Source organism: Fukomys damarensis, unplaced genomic scaffold (genome assembly GCF_012274545.1).
Source record: "Fukomys damarensis isolate Sample0158 unplaced genomic scaffold, DMR_v1.0_HiC HiC_scaffold_39, whole genome shotgun sequence".
In the NCBI taxonomy this organism is placed as follows: domain Eukaryota; kingdom Metazoa; phylum Chordata; class Mammalia; order Rodentia; family Bathyergidae; genus Fukomys; species Fukomys damarensis.
The window spans coordinates 96,444,580-96,464,282 of NW_022900951.1; the positions used below are offsets into that span (position 1 = coordinate 96,444,580).

At 47.2% G+C, this 19,703-nt stretch overlaps 1 protein-coding gene across 6 annotated transcripts in view; it reads right to left on the bottom strand.

The window, feature by feature from the left end:
* Positions 1-19,703, bottom strand: part of Septin6 (septin 6) — a 69,352-nt gene that overhangs the window by 7,907 nt on the left and 41,742 nt on the right. For all 6 annotated transcript variants that reach the window (XM_010612996.3, XM_010612994.3, XM_010612993.3 and 3 more), the window contains 4 exons: positions 12,566-12,662; positions 9,083-9,251; positions 5,907-6,039; positions 2,360-2,550 (listed from right to left, as the gene is read on the bottom strand). In XM_010612996.3, the coding sequence (XP_010611298.1) occupies positions 2,360-2,550; positions 5,907-6,039; positions 9,083-9,251; positions 12,566-12,662 (590 nt within the window). The remainder of the gene's footprint in view (positions 1-2,359; positions 2,551-5,906; positions 6,040-9,082; positions 9,252-12,565; positions 12,663-19,703) is intronic.

Here is a 19,703-nt window from a genome sequence, read left to right on the forward strand (position 1 = left end):
TGTTTTTTGATCTATTTAAAGCCAGCCAAAGGAAATTCCCAGTATGTGACTATTGGATCCAACCACCATCTCTCAAGAACTGCTACAACCACCATGTCTACGCTTAAAGCCCACCACCATCACTATGGGAGCAGAGTGGCACAGGTTTAACAGTGGTTCTTCCAGAAGTTCACTGATTCTTCATGAAATTACATAAGGAGCCCAGACCTGGGGTCATTTGTACATCTGGAAGCATAGAAAAGGACAGGCTACTTTGCTAGGTGCTTACTGATAATATGAGGTGCCACATTTCAGCAAGGATTTTACCCATCTCAGAACTGGGCATTCTCACCAATCCCCAATTTCTCTGGAGAATGGAGAGAAGTGCCACCCTATACAGGGTCTTCTGGCTGGGGTTCAGAGGGAAGCCAGTCAATTTGAAGCAACAAGGGGAAAGCCTGGTCTGAGAGGAGCTTTCACCGAATATCTTTTCTGTTTGTTTTTTGTTTTTTTAAGACAGGGTCTCACTGCGTAGTTGAGACTGCCCTGGAACTCACTACGAAGCCCAGGCTGGTCTTGAACTCACAGCGATCCTCCTGCCTCAGCCTCCTGAGTGCTGGGATTACAGGAGTGAGGAGTGATGTTTTTTTAAGACAGGGTCTCACTGCGTAGTTGAGACTGCCCTGGAACTCACTACGAAGCCCAGGCTGGTCTTGAACTCACAGCGATCCTCCTGCCTCAGCCTCCTGAGTGCTGGGATTACAGGAGTGCACTAACACACCCGGCTTCACCGAATATCTTAAAGAGGGAATGTTTATAGCTTAATGTTAGTGTGGTCTAAACAAACTATGTAATCTCCTAATTCCTGCAAGCAGTCTGTGAAACTGCCCCAGAGATTGAGTTAACAAATACCACAAGACTATAAAGGCAGCTGGTAAGAGCTGAAAGATAAATTTAGATTTTTCTGATCTTAAAAAGAGGAATCCGTTCCTGCTGGTACAACTGATACACCATGAGAGATAAATTAATATATGGTGTGTCCAAAGAGCCTTTCATTTGGCTAGTTGAACTTTATCCATCAGGTAATATCAAAAAAGTTAATTCATCAATGAAGCTGACATTTAGCGTTAAGATTCAGTAATGAAAATTTCTGGACCAGTTAGTGAAAATGTTCAAACTACACATTTGTTAGTCAAATGTGAATAAATGGATTGCAAAACTAAGTGCTTCCAAATATAAAATATTTTACAGTATACAAAATCACTGTGTTATTCCTAAGTGACAAGCCAGGCACTGATGAAAGGAAGATGTTTCTTCTTTCTGGCAAGAATCCAAAAGTTGAGTCCACAAACAAGTGGCTAAAAACAGAAGGCAAGGCCCACAGACATCTTTTGGATCCAAAAAACCCTTTGGTAAGTGCACTACTAAACCCTCCATCTGGGAGTTCCTTGAGTCACAGTGTGCAAACAACTACAGAGTACCAGGGGATGCCTGGACATTTTCCTGGTGTTGTGCAGGTCTGGTCAGAAGTGCTTTTCTCCTCTCTGGTTCTGAGACGAGGAATGGATAACTTCATCGAGCAGAGACGGAGGTGGGGACCAGACTATTGACCCAATGGTAACCAGGAGCTTATGCTATCCTGCCTCGCCAAATACCAGGGGAGATAGATTAGTTTTAAAATAATGCCTCCAGCTTAAGGATTGGGTACCCAGAGGACACTGGCATCTGAAGGTTCCCCAATAAGTTCTAAGTTCCCCAGGCTGGGCACCATTAAGGAGCCAGCAGGGACAGACAGTAAAGGCCTGGGAAATCAGGGCTGGGCTGTAGCCTTCAGTGGCAGCAGGTCAATTCTGTTGGCCATACCTAGTGACAACTGAGGCTTGGCAAGGGCTGGAAGAGGCGAGCCACGGTGGGCACAGGGCCAGTAGGTGGGCCCATATGCTACATTGGTGCCAGCTCCAGCTCCAGGGGCTGCCCAGAGGCTTCTGTTAAAGGGCTCTTTCTTCCACTACCCTGTATGTGCCCTTTTGTTCCTCTCTTTCTTCTACCTCTGCACTGTTTACCATTTCCTCCTTCCATGTACTTTCACATTCGCTTTGCTTTTCTTCTCCTTTCCCTTCTTCCACCACCCCCTGAAGTTTGCAGAGCTTTCCTAAGTGTGCTGAATGGAAAGGCTGGGCCTTGAAGACCATGTACCTACTTTACTCTCAGCAACCCTAACTCAGGGAATCCAAAGGTCCCCCAAGGACACTGAGACCAGGTACAGGTACTCAAATTCCTCTAACTGACCTCATCTCCTTCAGCCTACAGATCCTGTCCCAGGGGGATGAACAGCAGGAGGAGCAAGAAGCCCACCACCCCATCGCAGCCTGCTACTTACTTTTTCTTCTCTTTGTCTCTTTTCAGAGTCTGTGAGCCTCCAGCCTGGGAACCCTGAGACTGGAGGAGCTCAGCCGCAGTCTTTCTCTGTTTGAAAGCATTCACTTCATCGTCCAGAGATTTCTTCTTATCCTCCAGCTTCTTCTTCTCATCCTGGTGCAGTTTCTTTAGACGGTCAAACTTCTCATGCAGCTGACAGAAAAGCCAGAAAAAGCCTGTAGAGTCCTCCACGAACAGCCCTCAGTCTGGCCCAGCCCAGGGTTGGGAGAAAGGCAGGGTTACAACCCTGTAGGACCCTGGGACCTCAGGAGACATTTCTGCCAGGGGCTACCATGACAGTGCCAAAGGGCACCCTGCTGTGGGCAGCTCTCTCGCCTGTCATCTTGTCTCAAAATCTCTGTGCCTGAAGTAGTAAAGGAATAGTACGTTCTGCCTAATCAAATATTTTTAAATGAATCCCCATGGTTATTTTATATGGTTAATAATAATAATGTCACTCATAATACTTACTACCAAGTGCATATGACAGGCCAAGCATTGACTTTTAAAAAATAATTTGTATTGTTATTATTATTTTTTTTTTGCAGTGCTAGGATGGATCAAGGGCTTTATGCATGGTAGACAAGTCCTCTATTACTGAGCTACAGCCCAACACTGAGTTTTATAAGTACCTGATTGGCATTAAAAGTTTTTATTTGGAATTTGACCCACAATCTATACAAGTTATTTACAAGGCATGAAAATGGAAAACAGCACAAAATACAACTGAGGTATAAGCTAAGAGCACAGTATGTCATGTTTCAATAAATATAATTCAAATTTGTAAACTAAGTAACCAGATAGATGAGTCTTATTTTTTAGTAAAACCATATAAAATATTTATTTCATCTTTTTCATTTTCAATCCCTTTTTTTTTTTGCTGGGCAGGGATTGAACCCAGAGTTTCACACATGCTAGGCAAATGTTCTACCACTGACCTACATCCCCAGCCCTTTTTATTCTTTTTTTTTTTTTAATACCAGGGATTGAACTCAGGACCTTGCACTTGTGAGGCAGGTGACGGAGCCACTGAGCTAAATCCCCGGCCCTATTTTCTTATTTTGAGATGGGGTCTCACTTAGTTGCCCGGGATGGCCTTGAACTTATGACCCTCCTGCTTCAAACTCCCAAGTGATCATAAAATGGCATTCCCAACATGGAAAGGGTTCTTTCCCTTTCTCTCCTCTCTTTCTGTGTGTGTGTGTGTGTGTGTGTGTGTGTGTGTGGTACCAGGGATTGAATTCAGGGCCTTCAAACATCCCAGCTTGCTTTGCTTCTCTCTCTCTTTCTTTCCTTCTTTCTGTCTGTCTGCCTGCCTGTCTGCCATCCTTCCTTCCTTCCTTCCTTCCTTCCTTCCTTCCTTCCTTCCTTCCCTTTCTTGCCTTCCCTCTCTCCTTTCTTTCCTATTTTGAAATGAGGTCACACTAACTTGCTAAGTTTCCTAGGCCAACCTTGAACCTGTAATCCTTATGCCTCAGCCTCCCACAGTTTCCAGCCTTTTCTTATCCCCTGCAATCAGGAAGCTGATTATGGATCACGTAGAAAACTCCAGCAATAGCAAAGCTGGTCAAAGGAAATAGGGTAAGTGTGGAAATCTCAATTTTAACCCGAGGGAAGGCTTCACTAGTCCTGAAAAAGAGCAGCTACCCAAAGAAAAGCAAGTGTGTTCTGGCACTCATTCAATCAGAGAGCAAGAAGCATAGAATATGTAAACTTCCCTGACCAGTAAGAGCAGACTTAGCATAATTTCACCTTCTTTTGAGAATTCAGGAGAAAATTTAGAATCCTGCAACACCTGCAGTGCATAAAAAGCAGATCAGTTCCCTGATTCCTATGGATACCTGAGACTGTCACTCAGTAAGGTAGGGGGAATGACAGGCTTACTATCCAAATCAGCTTTTACTAGTCATTTGGGGTAGGGGCATCACTTCCCTGCCCATCAGATACTTTCACCTGGCTTTACTTCATTGCAACTTTAATTCATTTATCTTTGAGCCCCACCCCATGGCCTCTCCTCCTAAAGATGCTGGGTGATGATGTTTTCTCCATAAAAGTGAAACTGAAATAAAATAAATAGCCTTGCCATAGGCCTTGGTGATATCCCTCCAGGGTCATGGTAGATTAAAGGTGGAAGAGACTTGGGAAGTAATTAAGTGCTTTCCTTCCTGTGGTTGATCGTTTTGAGGCCCAGAACTGTAAAGCACTAGCTGACATGACCAAAACTATACCTCATGCCAATTAATCTGGGATGTTGGAAGCAAGGCCATGGATTAGAGGGTGAATTGCACATGTTTAAGCAGGACCATTGCACCTCATTTTAAAACTTCACTAGAGCTGCAAAGATGTTTCCTCAACTCTGAAATGGAACCAAATATCCAAGTGAATTGGAAATGCCCCAACTGTTGCTGTTTTAGTTTTGAGCAAAGTACCCAGGACTCCTTAGAACCAAATTTCCTCATGGCCGTCATAGAAAGTGGAATGGGACAAGGCAGTTTAGAGAGGCAGCAGTTATCCCTGCAGAGCTCCGGATTCCCAGGACAGAAAAACAAGTCAGCCTGCCCCTGACCACAAGGGCTTGACTCTATCAGTACTGACCTACAGAGCTTACTGTGATGCTGGAAATGTTCTGTATTCGTGCTGTTCAGGATAATAGACACTAGCTACAAGAGGAGTAAGCATTGAAATGTGCCTCAGACTGAGGAACTGAGTTTTAAATTTTATTGTGTATTGGTTGACAGTGGTGATCCATGTCTATAATCCCAGAACTCTGGGGGGCTGAGATGGGAGGATCCTAAATTCAAGCCCAACCTGGGCAACTTGGTGACTCAGTGAAATCCAGTCTCAAATTAAAAATAAAAAAGAGCCGAGGATGTAGCTCAGTGCTACAGAGTCACTTGAACATCTGGCTCTGGGTTCAACCCCCTTTCGGCAACTAATAAATAAATTTATTGTATTGTATATTTCAAAATTGCTGAAAGAGTAATTTTAAATGTTTCCACCACAACAACAATAAGCATATGAGGTGACAGATTTGTTAACTAGCTTCATTTAATCATTCCACAACGTTAACATATATTCAAACGTGTGGCACCCCATAAATATGTACAATTATTATCTATCAATTATAAATACTTTAAAAACTCACAACAGGGCTGGGGATTTAGCTCAGCGGTTCGGTGGCCTGCCTTGCAAGCGCAAGGACCCGAGTTCAATCCCTGGCACAAAAAAAAAAAAAAGAAAGAAAACCTCACAGCAATTTAAATAGCCACACACAGCACACGCTGGCTACCATACTGGATGGAGAGGCTCTAGAAAAGTAGTATCAAAACGAAAAAATATTCTGACCTTAGGGAATGAAGACGTGAAGAACACACGGATTTCATAGTCCCCTCTGGCCATTCCTGCCCAAGGCTGCAAGCCCCCGCCCAAGGCCAAATCCCCATTCATGGACTTCCGCACCAAGCTCAGCCTCCCTTTCCTTCCTGCCTGTACTCAGCCTCATTATTTACCTCTTTCTCTGCCTCCTTAAGCTCTGCTTCTTTCTCTTTGACTCTCTGGACGAACATCTGTCTCATCTCCTCTTCTTTTTTCTGCAGCTCCCCTAGGAACTCGTTCCTTTTGGCCTCATACGTCTCCTGTAAACTGCGAACATGTTCATGTTAATTCCTTCACACTCGCTGGCTCCTCAATGAAAACTGGCCCCAAGCATCCTCCTCTGTGCTCTGCCATCCTCCTTTCTCCAATTCCAGACAGAGATAGCAAAAACGGAACCCCAAAAGTAATGGGCATTCACTTTGGCACATGAGAGCAGGATCACAGGGCTGCTTGACTGGTATGAAGCAACCCTGGTGAACTGGAAAGACTTAGAAATCTGGGTTTATACCCTCACTTTGCACATGAGACCCAGAGAGGTAAAGTGACTCACTTAAGATCACACAGCTAATTTGAGGCAGCACTGGGACCAGAAGCTGGATCTCCTGTTTCTTCATCTGGGCCTTCCCACGGAACTATACTGCCAGGCCCTGGTTCTGAAACTGCCTGCATTATCTTACCACTTTCACCAACACTTTCCGAGTCTCCACCCTGCACCAGACGCAATCTTAACCGACACTATTCTAGTGGCCTATCACCTATAGCCAACAGCTGCCTGGGTAGGCCCCCTGCCCCTGTCCTTGATTTACCATTCAAGAAACAGGAGTTGGCCTGATGAGGAAGAAGGGGGACTGGTGTCCACAGAGGGCAGCACGTGTGAAGGCACATGTGGAGAGAGAATGGCCTTCCTGGGGAGCTAGCATGATGCAACACAGCTGGAGAAGGCCGAGAAAGCTGAGGAGAAGGGGAAGGGAGGTTCCAGAGTCTGGCCGGAGAGGGCAGGCTTTAGATGCCCTATGAAAGAACTAGATGATGACACACTGCATAGTTTAAGCAGAACTGACTGGATCCAACCAGAAAGTAAGAAAGACCACTCTGGCTGTTTTGTGAAGGCGACACTTCCCAACAGTTCCAGTACAAAATGGCAGGGTCTCTGTGTGAAGGGATAGCAGGGAATGGAGGGAGCTGCAGAAACAGGAGAAGCAGGACTAGGGAGAGACCAAAGATAATTCTAGTTTTTGGCTTGGAAAAGCAAGTGAATGGTGGTACCATCAAGTGCAATGGAGAACATTGGAGAAAGAGAACACTCAAGAGGTTAAGAAGATGAATCTGACCATGAAGAGCTCAAGTTTAAGGTGAGGCTTCTATGGGATGTCTGGGTAGAAATGTCTAGTATGTATGTGGGTCAATGGATTCACAGCTCAAAAGTAAAATTTTAGCTTGTGAGGGCTGGGGATTTAGCTCAGGGGCACTGCACCTGTCTCGCAAGGGCAAGGTCCTGAGTTTGATCCCCGGTACCAGGAAAAAAAAAGATTTTAGCTTGCAAGTTATCTACTTCTAGGAGATAATTAGGGCTTTAAAAGGAGAAAGAAGCAGCTGCAAAGAAAATACAGAGTGAGAGGAGCAGAGACTCTAGGAACATTTAAAGAAGTAATGCACCTGCAAACAAGGCTGAGAAGGAATAGCGAGAGGAGAGGTAGAGAGAGGAATAAAACCAGCCAGGTCAGTACTAGAAAAGCCGAGGCCAGATAGTAGCACAAGAAGGAGGCAATGGGGAATAGTATTAAGTGTTGCACATTAAGATCAAACACAATGGGACTCAAAGGTCACAATGAAATTGGCCCAAAGTTTGTGACTGCCGCTCTGGGAGAGGCACTTCCACGGAGTGCTGGGGGAAAAAGCCAGACTGCACTGGGCTGCAGAAGTAAACGAGGGAGGAGGAAGGAGGCTGGTAAACATAGAACAACTCTTTCTCCTTCCTGTCAGGTCCTGGCTTTTTGACACGGCAGAGGCTGGCAAGGATGAATAGGGCAAAGGGGGTGTCTTTAGAGTGGAAATGTTTCCAGGGAAGGCAGAAAGGGGCCCCTCACAGAAGGACTGAAGAGGATGAGGATGCAGGAACAGAGATATGCTGGATGGAGCAAAGGGCATTGGGAGGGGCCTGAACGGCCAATCAGAGAAACACTCCCTCCCCACAGAGGCAGCCAGAAGCTGGGGGAGGCAAGGAGAGGAACAGCCGAGGGAGCTCCCACCAGGGAGACAAAAACGCCTTCCTCCTGCCCAGGTGCTCCAGGGTCTCGGCCCTGCCTGTCCCTGCAGGGCCATGAGGCTACCCAACTGAAGCAGCAGCCCTGAAGGACCAGCAGCTTTGCCCCAGGCCAGCTTTCCGTTGTGAACAGGTACCGTGGGACCTCTCAGACCATTTGAAATCCCTCTGTGCCCACAAACATCCCCCTCACTTGCTTACTGATGCCTGACATTTCCTGAAAGGAGACCAAGCCACAATAAAGGGTATCACACAGCACTGAATGTAGGGCTTATGTCATTTTTCACACATGTAGATCAGACACACTTCAACTTTGTCCCATCTGCTTAATAATCTGCTTTCAAAAACATTTCCCTTCTCTGGAGCATCTTAGACTCTGATTTGAGAAATACATCAATGATTATTCATATCCCGTGTCCAAAAGTGAAACACTAAGAACAGTGAATGAAGGGCCTGTTTGCACCAACATGGGGCAAGTAACTCTTACTTGGTCCCCAAGTGACTGCTACCTGGACCTTTCTTGTTTTTTATTTGTTTGCCTATTTGTTGTTCTTGCAGTGCTGGGGATAGAACCCAGAGAGAGCCTCACACTTGTGCTAGGGAAGAGCTCTACTATTGAGCCACCCCCAGCCTTCCTGTCTGGTTTTGAGACCGGGGCCTGGGCAGCAGGAGCCTGACCAAGGAAGTGGGGCAGTGGACAGTTACTAACTGCCACTCTGTGGAGCAGGGTCCCCTACCAGGGCTCCACTCCAGTACAGCTGACTGGAGCTGCCGAGCTGCCGTGTGTGTAGGGTGAGGGGCAGCAAGAGATCAGCCATGCTGCTTCTCCAGGTCCCCTCCCTTCCCTCACTAACCCCCCCCGCCCCGCAGTGCTCCTGGCAGGTGTGTGAGGCTGAGGGGGAAGGGGCAGCAGAGCTGGCGAGTCACCCTGCCACCATAGCTAGCACCCGCGCCTCGCCTCTCCTGCCGGTTCTCCGAGGAAAAAGGCTTCCACAGCAACTGGGTGGCTGAGCCAGGCTGGCCTGGTCTGCCTGACAGGAGCGGTACCTGAAGGGTTTGCTGTCAGGGTCGGTGTCCTTGAAGCCCATCTCCTCCAGCTTACAGCGGCGGTACAGCTCATAGTGCCGGGTGTGGGTCTGCTCCCGCAGATCCTCCATGTTGACCCGGATCAGCATCTCCCGCAGCTTCACAAAGTCGCAGTGGGCCTCATTTTCAACTGCACAGCAGAGGTTGGGATATTGAAAGTATATTGAAAGGAAGGCCAGCAGAAGCACCAACGGGACGACATGAGGCAAAAGTCTAACAGTGACATCGCCTTGTAATTGGGCATCTAGAGTCTGGGAATTTACCTCCTTATTCGCTTTTCTACTGAAAATGGAAATGAAAAGTTATAAAAATGGCAGTAGTGAAAAACTGCAATATTTAAAAAATTATCTAAGGATCTTCAAAAGCCCCTCACCCCAAATTCATCAATCAGACCCTCACAGGAATGTCTGCCGGTGCCCCTTTGTAGACAAACAGCACACATATATGCAAACTAATAAATATGAGTGTAATCTCTATATGGGGACCCTGGGAATTCAGAAACAAAGTCATGAAATCTTGCTCTCGGAAGCTTACAGTTTCGTGGAATAGATATAAATAGACAAATATTAATACAATGCAAAAATAACAAAAGTAGAGGGAAAGCTGAGGTGCAATGAAAGCCCAGAAGAGAGACTCCAAATTCCAAACTCCTGGGACAGCATAGGCCTCAGCAGAGACAACCCCTAAGATGACTGTGGAAGGAAGAACATGCATTTACCAGCCCGATCTCTATGAGGTGAGGCAAGGTTGGTTAGCTGGTGAGTTGCAGAGTTAGGATCTGAACTCAGGCAATGTAGGGGAAGGCTAATGGCTATGACCAGGTGACCAAGTCTCCAAACAATAGGGGAAAGAACTAGGATATCAATAAGTGATAGTGACAAGAGGGGGTAGTCCACAGGTGTGGCCCATCTCTGGGCAGTAGAGGCTTCCCAAGAGGTCAGCAGAGGGTGCCTGACAGCAGCAGTGGTGACTAGGAGAGAGTGGAATCAACTTTCCAGTGTGAACAAACAAGTCTCCACCTCAAGAGAGCATGGCAAAGGTCTACATTTTGGGCAGTAGTCAAGGATGACAGAGATGTGGACTAAATCACCAGAAAGTAGAGTTCTGGCTGAAACAGAAGGTGGCAAGCAGTGCTCTATGAGGGTGTCCTCGGGTACGGTGCCACTGTGCTCGGTGGTAGTGTTGCCCTGACCCTGTAGGAATGGTGGTGTCTGAAATGATGAAGAGGATCAGCCATCCCAAATTCCACCCCCTGCCGGCTGTACCGGGGATCAAACTCAGGACCTTGCTCTTGCAAGGCAGGTCTGGTACCACTGAGCTAAATCCCCGGCCCTCCAAAATCATTCTTTCAGGGGAGAGGGCAGTGAGGTTAGAAAGGGGCGTGAGTGAGATGCCAGGGTCAGGCATGATTGCAGTAGATGGCCTATGGTCATCAGAGGAGTCTTTCTAAAGCCCCACTGGGCCCCTCTGCTTTCAATCCCATTGCATTTAGGATACCCCCTACCATCACAGAATGTGTTCGTATTAAAAATCCCATTGGCAGGGCAACTTCCCAGGACCGTGCTATGTGCTATTTGCTCCTCCATCTCTGGACAGTGATCTCTGGTGGTCAATCAGAAGGTCTGAATCCAAGGCCTCTGCAGGCTGTCCAGGCAATATACAACTTCTTCGTTCAAAATGAACAGTCTACTCAGATTTGTAAGAAAAAGCTTCCAAAAAACCCAGTTTGAGAAAGTCACTGGAACTACATCTGCTGGTTTCTCTCCTCTCACCTTAGGTTGCTGTCTTTCCCACAGATTCATTCCCAGAGTGGGATTGTTGGTCTGGGGACCAATTACCAATGTTCCAAGTGGAGTATCCCCATCCCAAATGGCAGAGAAGAGCAAAAGTTACCATGGCTCTGTAATTAGCATTGTCCTACCTATGGCAAGTTCAGGCTGGGGTGTAGCTCAGTGTAGAGCACTTGCCTAGCATGGAGGAAGCCCTGGGTTCCAGCCCTAGTACCACAAAAAAAAAAAAAAAAGAAAGAAAGAAAGAAAATAAACTCCAGCTATCAACAGTGGGTTTCAGGTGTACCCTAAAACATGCCACCCTTTGTATATGAGGCGGACCCACTCCTATTTGTTTGCCCAAGAGTAGGGATGAGTTTACAGAGACCTTGTCACCCTGTCACACAATGTCCCTGAGATCTGCAGACCCTGAGGACCAGAGAACTCTTCCACACATGGCGGAATCCTAGGCTTTGTTTTACCTACTACACCAATCCGCTCCAATGGTCACTTATATGTTATGCAGACCACAAAAAGAACTTTCTCTGATTATTTGTTTGTTTGTTTTTGCAATACCGCATTGGAATCCAGGGGCATTCTACCACTGAGCTACATTTCCCGTCCTTTTTTTTTTTCTTTTGAGACAAGGTCTCACTAAGTTGCCTAGGCTGGGCTTGAACTTGTGATCCTCTTGCCTTGGCCTCCCAAGTAGCTGGGATTACAGGTGTGTGCCACCACATCAGGCTTATCCAATTCTTTATTTTATTTATTTATTTATTTTTTTGGTACAGGGGATCGAACTTGGGTCCTTGTGCTTTTGAGGCAGGTGGCAGAACCACTGAGCTAAATCCCCACCCTCTGATTCATTTTAAATCATGAAATAATCATATATAGGGCAGAGTGTATGAAATATGCGTGTGCTATTTAAAGAATTTTTAAAAAATTAACACTGACATTTCTACAACCCAGGTGAAATATTCCTAGTACTTTAGAAGCCCCTTCACATCCCTTTCCAATCCCATCTTCATTTATCCTGGCAACGAGTCTTAGCCACTATCTTGACTTTAGGGTTTAGCATCCATTTTACTTCCTTTATAGTTTTACTGATTTTATATGAATTTCTAAAAATACATACTGAATCTTGTTTAGCTTCACCTACTTTTGGAATTCAAAACATGCAATTCTTCTCTGATTTATTGAGTTCAACTTTATATTTCTAAGACTCACTCATGGAGATGTAACTGTAGTTCATTAACTTCACTGCCTTATGATATGTCATTTATGACTCTCTCACAATTTACCCAGTCTATTTTTGGCAGTATCTGGGTTGTTTCTAATTACTTGTCACGTTGAACAACACTGCTACGAATGCATTCCCAGTGCCCTTGAGCAAGTATACATGCTTTCTTGCACACTCCCTCCTTCCTTGCTCTAAATCCATTTGCTTATGTTTTAGGAGTGCTTTCTCTACTAGAGGCAAAGGGAGTGGGCTCCCATCAGAGGATCCAGGTGCAGAGCCAAAGTTTGCCTGCTGGTGACTTCTGTGGCTATTTGAGACCCAAGCTGAAGGAGCAGAGCCTGGGACAAGTTGGGGATTTGTCATACAGTGGCTGGAAGAGGGAAAAAGGCAGACAGCAGGGGCTCTCGGAGTGCATCCCATCTGCTAGGGACTCACCCTGCACGGTGCCCCAAGGATACTGCCGCGCCTTCATCATCTTATTGCCTATCTTCAGTTCTTCCGTGCTGCCAATGACAGCAAACGGCAGGTGGGCCTGAAACAGAAGGCAAACAAATGCTCAGAGCTGTAGAGGAAAGGCACCGCACATCCCACAGTACAACTGCTGCTCATCTCTGGGGACTTGGGCCCTCACTGTGCAATACCACTCACTGCTGTCAACATCCAGAGGCACTGATTAGGCTCCTGAGCCAACCACATGAGGACAAGAGGCCTAGTGCTAGCTCCTGCTGCTTGGAAATTCACAAGTAGATAAGAATGACATGGTTGAATGCATAGGGAGCAGACAGAGAAAATAAGCAGAATAATAAGCAGACACACAGATTAGCAAGCTGTTCAGTCAACAGAGCCGCAGTGAGGGGAAGAGCCTTGGGAAGGGGTGGGGGTGGGTGTAGGCAGAGATGACAAGGGAGGCAGACAGGGCTGTGATCACTGGGCCTTCCTCCTCCTAGAGCTGGAGAGCCTCGTGAACAGGTACATCCTGGAGCCACAGGGCATCCTGAGACATGCTAGCCTTGTTCTGGTCCTTCCCTGGAACAGGAGCTCGAGTTGATCCCTTGAGTGCAAGTCACCAGGTATCACCCACCTGTCATGCCTATGCCGATTTTTGTTTTAGTAGCAGACACAGGCTCTCACCCTCTGGAAACTGATAGTCAAGCTGCTGAAGCCTGACTTGCAGATCCGCAACAATAAAGACAGCAGAGCATGGTGGTGCACGCCTGCAATTCCAGCACTTGGGATACTGAGGCAGGAGGGTCACCATGAGTTCAAAGCCAGCGTGGACTACATAGTGAGTTCAAGGTCACCCTGAGCTACATAGTGAGACTATGTCTCAAAAAAAACAAAAAGGCAATATGAGACCCACAGTTTAGATTATGGACTGGTGCCCTAGACATAGTAGGTAATTAAGAAATCCCCCTTGAATGGCAGTGGCAGGGCTTGTGGAATAGGAGAGCAGAAAGAAAGGCAAAGCACAGAGAAGGGTATGAGCTTGATGCTTGCAGGGGAGATGAGAAGCCGGGCCTGGCTGGCAAGAAGCCTTGGTGCTTGAAGAGGGAGCTGCTCCCAGTTGCCAGTGTGGGGACTGCGAAATGCTCCGGAAATGGGCCAATTTATATGTGCCAAGTCACCACTGGCCAAATAGAGTGGCTGAAGATGTTTACAGACCAGGTGAGTCCAGGCGGGGTTTTACACCAACAAATGACAAGTCGAGTGATATGATGTCCTAGCCAGCTCACAGAAACAGGCCACAGTCTTAGATATTTTCACCCATCTATTTGCTGATCCAGTCTGCACAGAGTCACTGGGCTCCTACTATGTGCTTGGCATTAAGAAGATTACAAGGTTGAAGAAGCATAGAGCCTGCTCCTGGAGAGTACCAGGGTATGCGGGGTGAGGGTGGGATGCCAGTAATGGCAATGCAGTCAGTCAGGGTTGTCAACGGGGGCTCAAGGTTTGAGGAAAACAAAGAAGAGCATAGCCAACTTCACAGGGAGTCAGAGAGGACACTGCAGGATAGACAGCAGCAACTGTAGCACCACTGTTAGCCACTATAGAATTGGTATGGACAGAAGCAATTTACTAAGCATTGCGCACTATGTACCAGGTGCTTTACATTGCGTTATCTCATTGAATTTCGCAACAACATCATGGGGAGGTAGTCTTATTGTCTCCATTTTACAGATGAGGAAACTGAGGGCCAGAGAGCTAAGTGACTTGCCAGCAGGCACACAGTTCAAAGGGCAGAGCTAAATGTGGGAGCTGATCTCTGATTTCAAAGCCCATCCCTCTCTTGCCTGCTGCTCTCACTTATGGGATTCAAGCAGCTGATGAGGCGAGCGCTCTAAGCCCTGGGGCGAACTGGTTGTGCAGAGCCAGGTTTTAAGAGACAGTTTGGAAGGGTCGGGGATTTAGCTCAGTGGTTTTGCTGCCTGCTTCACAAGCACAAGGTCCCAAGTTCGATCCCCAGTACCAGAAAAAAAAAAAAGAGGCAGTTCGGTTCTGGGAAACCTGCAGCTTGCTGGCTTAATCTCCACACTGATCTCACAGCCAATCCTTCCTCTCCATTCTTTTCTAGTTCTGGACTCCCAGAATGTTCTGCAGAGAACAGAAAACACAGGATCTCATTAGGAGCTCAGCTCCAGGACATCTGCCAGGGGCTGGGCCAGCAGCTGAAGCTGTTCTTCCTTTACTCTCTCCCTCTCCCAGCTGCCCAACTCTGAGACTCACCAACCTAGTCCCATCCCATCGACTGTCCCTGAAACACGGACACAGGGAAAGGGGAACACATGAGTCATGGATATGGAAAGTGGGTGTGGGCTGGAGGTAGGAAATGTTTCACTGATCCTAATATCAACTCGGTAAGTTGACATGGAATACAGGGGCACTTGCAGGGCACTGAATTCTTGAAAATACTGCCCAAGGGCCTAAGCAGCTCTAACGTGGCTTCTCGGAAGGGTCATGTGGACACAATTCATTCCCACTCAGGGACCCACGCGATGTCAGGAGCTCTGCTCCCACTCACTTTCTGGGAAGATGTTTCCCTTGCAGAGACGGAAAGCTTCAGGCATATGACACAAAGGAGCTAAGAGGCAGAGATGGCAGAGGGCTAGACTGGGGGAGGAGGTGAGAAAGAGAAACTATGTCATACTGGCGCTCATCCTGGGCTCTAAGTGATAGAGGAGGACGGCGTGTAAAGTGGGAGGCACTGTTTCTGGCTCAAGAAAAAGGAAAAAAACTCCAAAGAAAATAAAGGCATGCAAAATGCCAGTCTTCCCTTGGGCTTGCTATTTTCAACGTTGAGAGATATTGTCAAAATGACAGGGTCCCTTGCTTCCCCTCTTCTCCAAACTGCTGTCATTTGATTCCTGGCTCCCTCCATGTCACGGTACACAGCCCCCACCAAACCAAATTCAGAGGCCTCCCAAGACCTCCCAACCGCACACGCCTTTGAAACTCGAATCGGAGTCAGTTCTGACAGATGTATATGAGTGGATCATTTCAGAGCTCTCCCATTTCATTTGATCCTTACAGGGCCTCATTCATGGTCAGATAGAACTGGGGTACAGAGAGGTTAAACAAGTCACCCGGGTCCCAAGCCTCCACGCCTATATCTTCCCAGGGAGTGCTAAGGCCAGTGCATTTTGGCTGCCAGCCTGCCCCAGCCACTCAGGGTGGCCTGTGCTCTGCCTCCTGGCTAAATGGCATCTGCTAGAAGCCAGCTAACCATGACAGGCAAGAAGCCACAGGGACCAGGCTTTGACCCTCTCTCCTGTTGCTCTTGAGATACAGGTGGCTATGGCAACCAGAACAGAGTCGAGCAGGGCAGGGAGAAGATAAACACCTGACCACACCCCCAGGTCCTACCCAAATCTAAGGTCAAACTGTCTCTTTCCTTTTTTCCCAGGCCCCAGCAGGAGACTGACAGGTGATATCTGTAAGCATGAACCCAGGGAGGAGAACAGCAGCTGCAAGGCAGTGCGGCTGTTGACACGCAGACCTCTAAGGAGGTGGCTCCAGGTGTCAACTCTCCCAGCCACACAGGGAGCTCCAACAAGAGACACCTTCAAGCCTCCCTTGGGGTGTCTGCTCCCAGATTCAATCCATCCTGTACTGCTACAACAAAACACCTCAGTAATGTGTAAAGAACAAAGATGTGTTTCTTATAGTTCTGGAGGCTGGGAAGTCCAAGATCAAGGCATTTGATTGTCTGGCAGGGGCTGCATGAAGCCTCTTTGACAAGGACTTTAAGCCCTGTATTGAGGGAGCAGCCCTCATGGTCTCTTAATGCTATCACACGGGTGACACTTGGATTTTGCAAGGGACACATTCAAATCATAGTACTACCTATTCTGTTTCTCAGTCTTCCTTAGATTCCTCTTCGTACATTTTAAAGCTTTTCATGATCCAACTGGCATGATGTATTTTATTCTCATTCCACCACATCCATTTTGCTTGGTAGAATCCATGAACATTTACTTATTTTTCCTGGTACTGGGGATTAAACCCAGGGAGGGCCTTCACACTGAGCTCCATCCCAAGCCCTTTTTATTTTGGAGACAGGGTCTCATTAAGTCACTAAATTGCACAGGCTCGGCTCAAACTTGTGATCCTCCTGCCTCAGCCTCCCAGAGAGCTGGGAGAACTTTCTCTTTAGTTGGGTGAAATACTGTCTAGATCTTACCCGGTAAGAAGAGCTCCACTGGGCCTGGCTTATTCCAGGGCAGACAGTGTTTCCTGGCTGTGGCTGGTTATGCTTACCCCACTTCAGGCTTCTATTGGTGGCTGAACAAAACCATTGCCCAATGTGCTCTCCTGTGAACTCCTGACGTCTCCCACAAAAGTGAATGCAGGAATGGAAATTCCACTGCTGTCTTAGGAGAAGGGAAAGGCTTGAGCATGCTCTCCTCATGGCCCCACTGCTCAGTCATGCGCTCTCACTGGGCCCAAGTGCTAAATGCCTTTCTGGAAACCAAACCTAGCACAGTCAAGAATGGTAACTGGGTCTGGTCCTTGGTCCTTGGATGTAATTTGAGCCATTCAATGAACAATATTAAGTTTAAACAGCACAGCAATTTTTTTTTTTTTTTTTTTTTTTTTTAAGGGATGGCACTCAGGCCCTCGTGTTTGTGAGGCAGGCGGTGGAACGACTGAGCTAAATCCCTGGCCCTAGCAATTTTTAGTATGTAGGTCTACAACTTTTTTGTTTGTTTGCAGCACACGGAACTGAACTCAAGGACTCATGCATGCTAGGGAAACACTCTACCACTGAACTACACCCACCCCCAGCACTTTTTGCATTTTATTTTGAGACAGGGTCTCAATAAATTGCCCAGGCGAGGCTCAAGTTTGGGGTTCTCCTGCCTCAGCCTCCTGAGTGGCTGGGATCACGGGCACACACCAATGCACCTGGCTAAAGTCTACAAGCTGGAGAGAGATAAGGGCATGAGTTCAAAGTAACAAGCAACAAGATCTCTCTCCCTTCTCTTGCCCCCTCAATCTAAAATAAGATTCTCCCAGAACCAGCCAGAAGCCATGGGAAGGCTGAGCCCTCATTACTTTCATTTCTGCCATGAAAACCCTGGTAGTGAGTGATAAGATGGCTGTGCAATCTTTTCCACATAGGCAAAGAGTTTCTTCCACTTCTTCCAGCCTAGGTACCATGACAGTGGGGTAGGGGAGCTGAGGCCAGGGCCCTAGAGTCAAATCCAGATGTGAAAAGCCAGCAACAACCTCCTCCTACCAAAGCTCAGGTCTCTAGGGTGCAGCTTCAGACATGATGGCACATCCAAAGGCTTTGCACACTTCTGGCACAGTTGTTCCACAGCAGGTTACGGAATCCTGTGTATTTATTTTCTAGCAGTGACTCGTCCCTCCTCCCCCACCCCAGCACAGGCACCACAGAGGATTCCCAGGCAGGCCCAATTCCATGTCCACAGGATGGGAGGCTGGATACAGGCAATGCGTGGCCAGCCTTGTTCTAGGGATAACCCTGAATGCACTCAAAATTCATTTTTCCAAAGTGAAACACTGGCAACGTCAGGCTGTTCTGAGTAACACAACCCATAACCCTTCACAGCTGTAAGTGTGGTTGAGAGCTGCTGCTCCACAGCATGGAGTTTCCAACCTCGAGGCTAAACCTGCCCTAGGCTCAAGCAGGAGGCCAGAGCAGAGTTGAGGATTGCTGCTTCAATCCACAATGCAGTGAGATTTGCTTTTATGTGACACCTTGAGATTGCTGAGAAAGCCGTAAACTACCAGCCCTGTTTGTCCTGAGCAAAGCAAACTACAAACCTGAAAGTTGCTGGGTGACTTAGGGAACCAGACTGTGGGAGATTGCTGGGGGCTATGTTCTGAGATGACTAGATATTTCTAGACACCAGGCAACCCTTCTCCCCAGGCTCCTGTGTTTCTGCAAGTGAGGCATCTCTCAGGCTTCCTCCTCACAACAGAACCTGTCTCCATCAAAATGCCCTGACTGCTGGGAGGACAAGCACTGATCTTTTCCATTTTTTTCCATGCCCACATCCGGTCACAGAGGATGTAGCTCCACCTACCCCAATCCACACAACCTTACCAGATTTGTAAAATCTTGTCGCCAATGGACTTCTAATAACAAGCCTATCTCTTTGGACCAATGGGCAGGAAGTTAGGCCAGAGACAATGACTTGCTGTCCTGCTATGCTAATTTGTTGGCCAACTCACAGGAGGTGGCAGCTGATGCCTTAATGATAACTTAGAGGGAAGTGGCAGCAGGAAAGTTTTCTAAAAATGGCTTTTATTACAAGGCTTTCTTGAGTTTGGCTATCCCCAAGCATTATGTCATTAGGAAAAACTGATGCCTCTCAACAGAGAAAAAGAAATCTGTTCTCGAAGCAGAGGCTTTCTGAAAGCTATTAGCTGTCTCCTTGAAATCACAACATTGAGGCTTTCACAGCAACAGTGTCAACACATTGTAAAGAAGCATGAGGAGACGTTTGACTCTCTGCCTTCCCGATTACTCACTCCTCTGGTGGGGAGAAGTGGGGGAGGAAAGAAAAGAGGACTTTTTCAAATTCATTCACACTTAATAAAGCAAAGCACAACCTTGATATTTAACAATGACATCCCTCTAGTCACCAGCAAAACTGGAGACTATATATCAGTGCTCCTCCCAGGGGCACAGGGCTTGATTATCTGAGTGCTAAAAGCAAGGCAACTTTGTCAGCCTTTTTGCCTTTCAGTGCATCCATTGTCCTGGCATTGTTCTGCCTTTCCTGCATTCTCACAGGGACTACTCAGCCCAGCCCAAGGCAGATCAAAAAGGGAGTGGAATGAGGTCTAAATTCTCTGCTCCACTCTCTGCTTGGAGTCTGCCTTTCCCTTGGGCCCTGGCCATTAATCTCGGCATCTCTAATCTTTGTGAAAGCTACCACTAGAAGAGAGGAGCTGTTTCAGTTCTGGATTCTCTCTCATCAATATCTGAGACTCGGGTAATCAAGAGTCAACTACAAGGGCTGGGGATTTAGCTCAGTGACACCACACCTGGCTTGCAAGCACAAGGTTCTGAGTTAAATCCCCGTACCAAAAAAAAAAAAAA